The following is a 6,252-nucleotide window of genomic DNA, read 5'->3' on the forward strand; positions in this document are numbered from 1 at the left end:
ATTTCTTTTAGTTACATTGTGTCATCCAAAAACCCAGACTGCTTAAGTTGCTCCTTTGAAATTTACCAAATTATGTTTGATAAATGTTTTAGGAATTTAGGATCACCAATGAGATAAGTAATTATAAAGTATATGTAAATCTCTGGTTTCTTATAGTTATTATCCAGACCTAGCCATATTTTCTTTTCACTTCATCTTTCGATTTAATAAAAGTGAAAGTCCGGCATAAAGCTTTGATGAAAGAAAAACCTCGGCTGAACTTTACCACCTGCAGAACAGCGCCACCTACTGTTTCCTAAAATGAACTAAATACATCAGCGTTAACATTCCTCCAGCAGGTGGCGCAATTCCTCCACGAAAATTACTCTCGGTAATGACGGACACGTCTGTAACCACGTTAATTGAAGTAACACAGGACTATTTAAAATTAGCCATGAAACCAGAACAAAAATATACAGCGTGAAACTTTGAGATAAATTTATTGAAGCATATTAAACAGCACTCTTTTTTTTTCTTTCCTTTTTTTAAAAAATTATTTTTTAGCAAATTCTAAATTAACACGGTTGTCTTATATCGCTATTTTAATACGAACAGTTTTTTTTTTAGACTGTGCCAAATTCCAAGATTGATCAATGATTCATAGGCGGCCAAATGACTCATTCTTAAAGTTTTTCACAGGTCCTCTCCCTCTCTGATCTGCGCCTTAACTTTGTTGGCTGGTGTTGTAAAATGTGTGAGGCTTCTTCTCAAACTCTTAAAACTGCGATATGCTGTGTGTGGGGAGGGGCCCTCAGGGCAAGCACACCCCTCCTTGCCTGTGTCGGAGTGTTTCAGAACAGAGGCCAGCATTTAGTTCCTCAGCAGAGAAGCTCTACGTATCACTCCGTCGATGAAGTCCATCCCAACTTGTTTTGGGTCACAAGGAGGATATTTCTATCGCCTTTTTTCTTCTTCCTTCTAGGACTACAGCTGTCTTCATCTCCTAGAAGCTGTGCGTCGTGACCGCGCGTTCCTTTTACGCACAGATCTTGGAGCCTGAAATTAAGAAAAAAAAAAAAAAAGGACAATGCCTCGGTCTTTCTTGGTAAAGAAGTATTTCGCTAAACAAAAGCCAAACTACAGCGAACTGGAATATCAGAATGGTGAGTCATGACACTGTTTACTCTTGTAACGGAACTTTCTGATGCCAACAACAGGAAAGAAATTCACCTGTTTCAATATTCTGGAGAGAGAGTCTGGCAAGTTTTTTTTTTTTTTTTTTTTTTCCTCCAAGAGGCGACTCCCAGATCAAGTCGGGGCCCGTTAGATGCACTTTCCCCCTCTTTCTGCACGGAGACAGAGCTCCATTCATGTTACAAGCTGAATACGTGGGAGGAAACGGCCCTGGAACTTTCCCATATGGCTCTTATTTTATGCTCCTTTACAAATGAGGAAGTTTGACATCGTTCCATACCAAATAAGAACAGAAAACAGAGAGTGGATCTTCTTCTTCTGCCCTTATTTGATCCATAAAGTGAATTTGTTGTGATTTACTGACTTTAATGCTGCTTCCTAACCGCCCTCCTCTTTCCCTAGCAGATACTTCACTGGAGACCTATCCTCTTGCTGAGTTGCCATCAGCAGACAACAGCACCTCCACCTGCTTCACCACAGGTCTGGTGTGGGACCTGAGCGTCCTCCCCGCCCTCTACCTGCCCACCGTCCATTCGGAGGCCTCTGGCACCTCGGGCCCCCTGGACCTGAGCTCCCCTTGCAGCCTCAGCAGCAGCGCCAGCAGCAGCGGCGAGGAAGACGAGGGGCGCAGCTCGGACCCCCCCAGCCCAGAGCCCGTCATCAAGTACGCCCCTCGCCAGAGGATGAAGTGCACCGGCGTCATGGCCCACGTCAGCCCCCCCGAAGAAGAAGAGGAGAGAGGAGAGACCCCGGCGATGGCGGCCAGGCCGGCTTTCCTCTGCAAGCACTGCCCCAAGGAGTACACCAGCCTGGGGGCTCTGAAGATGCACATTCGCTCACACACCCTGCCTTGTGTCTGCACCACCTGCGGGAAGGCGTTCTCCAGGCCCTGGCTGCTGCGCGGCCACATTCGCACACACACAGGTGAGGTTGAAATCTGCTCCGAGAGGATTGCACAACGCTTCAGATTTTCCCCTGTTCACTTGATCTGTTATTAGCTTTGGGGCCACTGCCAGCCTGGGGACCCCACGAGAACATATAGACAAGTTTTCAAATGCACTAGCACTAGCTGTAAACATATTAGAGGTCCACCGATAAATCAGCCCCCATTTTCCCTAATTTTGGGAGATCAGTGATCGACTGATACTTACATATTAAGCTGATCTTATCTACCTTGGCAAAGGTCTATTTTGCTCTGCCATGAGAGAGCTTTCACTCACAGACCCGCCCACCGGGCCATGTCTGCATGTTTGCAGTTAACAATAGTCACCCACTGTTGCCAACTCAGCGACTTTCTTGCTAAATTTAGCAACATTTCAAACAACAACAAAAAATCTGTATCGGCCAAAACTGGAATTGGCAGGTCAGGCTTTTTAAAGATCGGTAATCGTTGATTGGTGAGAAATCACCCCCCCCCCAAAAAATACTCCTTGTGTCTGGGCTGAGGTCCCAATTCTCACACACTGTTTGTAAGTCGATCCATAACAAATACCCTTTCTTCATATGAATGTCATGGACAAGGCTTTAAACTTCAACAAATTACAGACTTAGTTTAAGGTGAGCACCCTGATGAAGTTTACTAGATTGAGACAGCCCTCAGTCTATGGATGTGGAAATCGGGGGCAGTTGTTCTGAGTCAGAAGGTTAGCCCTCCTCCCCCTTCACTTTGTCATAACAATCTATCTGATGAACTCAACACTTGATCAGCAGACATTATCACACAGGGAAGCCCTCCGTGGACTCATTGATCATTCATTGTGCTTAATGTCTCGGCAACAATGAGTTCTCGGCTAATTATCTTATCACTGCTGACCGGGGGTGGGGGAGTGGAGGCACCTGAGTGGGGGGCGGAGGAGGGACAAAAGGTTTAAAGAATGCCTGAAGGCTCGCTGTTATCACTGAGTACTTAGTACCTGCAGTAACTTGTTAGCGTGTTAATCTCATTTGGTTCTGATTGAATCATGCTAATTCAGTCAGGCTCTGACCCCCAGCAGCCAGCCATGTGATCCTCATTATCTTAACAATGTGTCTGTGTTTATACATGTGTGTTTGTGGGCTTGTGTGTGAGGTGTTAATAGAGAGCCCCCATCAATATAATCCAGTCCCAGTTTGAGTATGACTATTGTAGTCGCATTTCAAGGGAGCTGCATTGGTGTAATGCATTGAGTGCAACCCTCACACTCAGCACATTTAGATAAGAATGAATTCATTCCATTTGCTACCGGCGTTCCTGAAGGTTGTGTCTTCGGCTTCTTCTTCTTTAGCATACATCTCCTCTTCGCTTCTATATTGTGACTCTTCCATGGATTCAATATCAATTAAAATTGCTTTGCATAAAATACCCTTCATCTTAGTGCACTTCCTCCTGCTCTGAGGCAGTAAACACTGATTCCCCTCAAACACCCTCAATAAATCAGCCATAAAGCTGAGATTCTGCTCGTTGGTACAAGGTCAGCTCTTTTCAGCAATTGACAATTCCAGCATTTCCCCCGGGGTAAAAAAAGCCTGACCTGCCGATGCCGATTTTGGCAGATATAATTTTTTTTGTTTGAAAAGTTGCTAAATACACCAACAAAGTCTCTTAAGTCGGCAACAGTGGGTTGACTACTGTTAACTGCCTACGTGCAGACATGCCAGCTAAACCTCTCTCACGGCAGAGCAAAAGGGGACAGTGGACGATTTTCAAAGCTTTGTGGAGGTAGATAAGATCGGTAAGATTAGTTTCTCATGCAGGCATTGGCTGATCTCCCAAAAGTGAGGTAATCTGGGCCAGATCACCTACTTAAAAGTCTAAATGTCATTCTGAATAATTCTCCGTCTTAAACCGGTCACATAAAAAATGCCACCTTGTGTAATACAATGCAGGTCATCTCTGTCTTTTTTTTTGACACCATTCTCTTCCTCCATATTTTCTCACTTCCTGGTCAGCTACCTTATTGATTATCGCAACTCCCTTCTGTTTGGTCTCCATCTCTGGTCCCTATATCTTCCGTTGGATCAGAACTTCTTATTGCCTCGACATAGTACTCCGGCTCTTCTAGAACTTCATTGACTTCCCTTTCTGTACCAGATAACCCTGCTGCACCTTACACATCTGAACTCTTGTGCATCAACAAAAACTTCCCTCGCTCTCAGTCTTTCCTCCTCCACTCATAATTGTCCAAAGAGTCACAAAGCATCTTCAACTCTCAATCATAACCCAATCATACCTGTTCTGACTGTAATTTTTCTGCTTGTTTTATCTTGTGTTTTTAATGTAATCCCCTTATTCTTTGCCCAGGTGAGCGTCCGTTCTCGTGTCCCCACTGCAACCGGGCTTTTGCGGACCGTTCCAACCTGAGGGCCCACCTGCAGACCCACGCCGAGGTAAAGAAGTACCAATGCGGCGTCTGCTCTCGCACCTTCAGCCGCATGTCGCTGCTGCAGAAGCACAGCTCCTCAGGATGCTGCTCCACTTTGGGCTGAGGCGCCGCGAGCGCACGGAGGAAAACCTACCGGGACATCAGCGGGGTGGAAAACTTTTTGTGAAGCCCAGTTAGATTGTTTAAGACACCGCAAAGATCACAAAATTGCCAAACTTTAAGAGACCTTGAGGAAATCAAACCCTCACCGTGGATCTGACTTTACAAGTGTTTTCGCTTCTCTGTTCCCTTGTAAAACAGTTGAGAAGCTTTTTTTTTTTTTTTCTACTTTCTTCTTCTATTGTTGACTGAGTTTTTTGAGGCTGGACCATCTGAACTGAACAAAACTCACTAAACATCAGCGCCTTTTGTCGCTGTCTGTGCCCATTCCAAACAACGCGTAACGTGAACTGGAGGCGTCTCTCCTCCCATCTTCGCCCTGGTGCCGGTCAGCTCAGGATCATGGCCGAGACACAGCTGCTCAGAGGTAGGGGCGCGTGGGTGGGATAAATCCCTTGGCTCTTCTCGAAGCGGCACACACTCGCGCGCGCGCACACACACACGAAAGCAAATGCACACACAGCTGTCCCTGGTGCTGTGGTGCAGATAGATGAGGTGCTAACAGGTGCTGCAGCCATGACCTTCGCTGGCTGATAGCAGGTGACTCCCAATGCCCTTGGTTTGCTTAAGGAAAAAAGAGGAAGCGTGTCATCGCAGAAGAATGACACCAGTTAATGTTTTTGCTTCTTCTTTTTTCTCTTTCTTTCACTGATGTGGATCATTGTAAGCCTCTGTTATGACTTAAACCAGAACCTCTGCCTTAATCCGTTGGGGTTTAGAGGTGGGGAAAAGCCATTCTGCTGTTTTCCAAAGACGATTCAGTGTGCAGCTCTCCTGCAAACGTGTATAAAAAAAAAAGCCAATGCACTCAAGGTTACTACAGTGTTATCGATATCAAGCCAAAGCCATATGACTCAAATGAATGTGCCTTGAAATTGCATTATTCGTACAAACAATGCCTATATTTTTTTTCTTATACCTCATTTAGCTGACGTGGCTTTAAAATCTGACTTCAGTATTGAAAGAAAATTTGCGTAAGTTAAGACCTATCAGAAGGCTGAGACCAAAGATGTTAACAGTTTACACCATGGAAACATGGTTGCCTAACATATGATGAAAGCCATGGAAGTGGACCATACTGAGATGAATTTCTCACGTTCCTAAATATTTTACAGCTGTTTTTTTTTTTAGTGCAATGAGCAAATGTTTTTTTATTTTTGGGGGGGGGGGTTCTACTATGCCTTTGTGTTCATCTTTAATTTCTATATGTCGTAAATGATGCATTTTCAATAAAGTAATTTATGTTTATTAAAACTCGCATTGTTGATTTTTTTTTCTTTTCCTTTTTTTAGCACAAGGAGATGGGTATAAGACTCTCCGGTTTCGCTTTAGAGAAGTCGGCGCGGCTGCAACGCTGATTCATAAAACGTGTTTGATCATTAACCGGGAGAATAATTAGCGGTTTGGAGAAAACCGGCTGTTGCATCGAAACGTTGCAGATGCAGGTGAGCGGCGCGCTGCGATTGGCAGGAGCGACGGAATGCACCTGCTTTCTAGTTTCCACCTGCTGCCATCTACTTCTCTCTGTGGCTGTGTAAACATTGCAGCGTATGCAAAT

At 44.8% G+C, this 6,252-nt stretch overlaps 1 protein-coding gene across 2 annotated transcripts; it reads left to right on the plus strand.

Moving 5' to 3' along the window:
- The first annotated feature begins 822 nt into the window (after positions 1 to 822).
- snai1a (snail family zinc finger 1a) lies at positions 823 to 5,948 on the plus strand. Of its 2 annotated transcripts, none has more exons than XM_032550096.1 (3): positions 823 to 1,142; positions 1,576 to 2,097; positions 4,454 to 5,948. In XM_032550096.1, exons 1-3 carry the CDS (start codon positions 1,067 to 1,069, stop codon positions 4,636 to 4,638), a joined length of 783 nt encoding a protein of 260 aa, XP_032405987.1. In that variant the 5' UTR covers positions 823 to 1,066; the 3' UTR covers positions 4,639 to 5,948. The 2 variants fall into 2 exon arrangements, with proteins under 2 accessions (XP_032405987.1, XP_032405988.1); XM_032550097.1 differs by having other exon boundaries at positions 824 to 1,142; positions 1,579 to 2,097.
- Positions 5,949 to 6,252: the final 304 nt, after the last annotated feature.

This window comes from Xiphophorus hellerii, chromosome 20 (assembly GCF_003331165.1).
Source record: "Xiphophorus hellerii strain 12219 chromosome 20, Xiphophorus_hellerii-4.1, whole genome shotgun sequence".
NCBI lineage: Eukaryota > Metazoa > Chordata > Actinopteri > Cyprinodontiformes > Poeciliidae > Xiphophorus > Xiphophorus hellerii.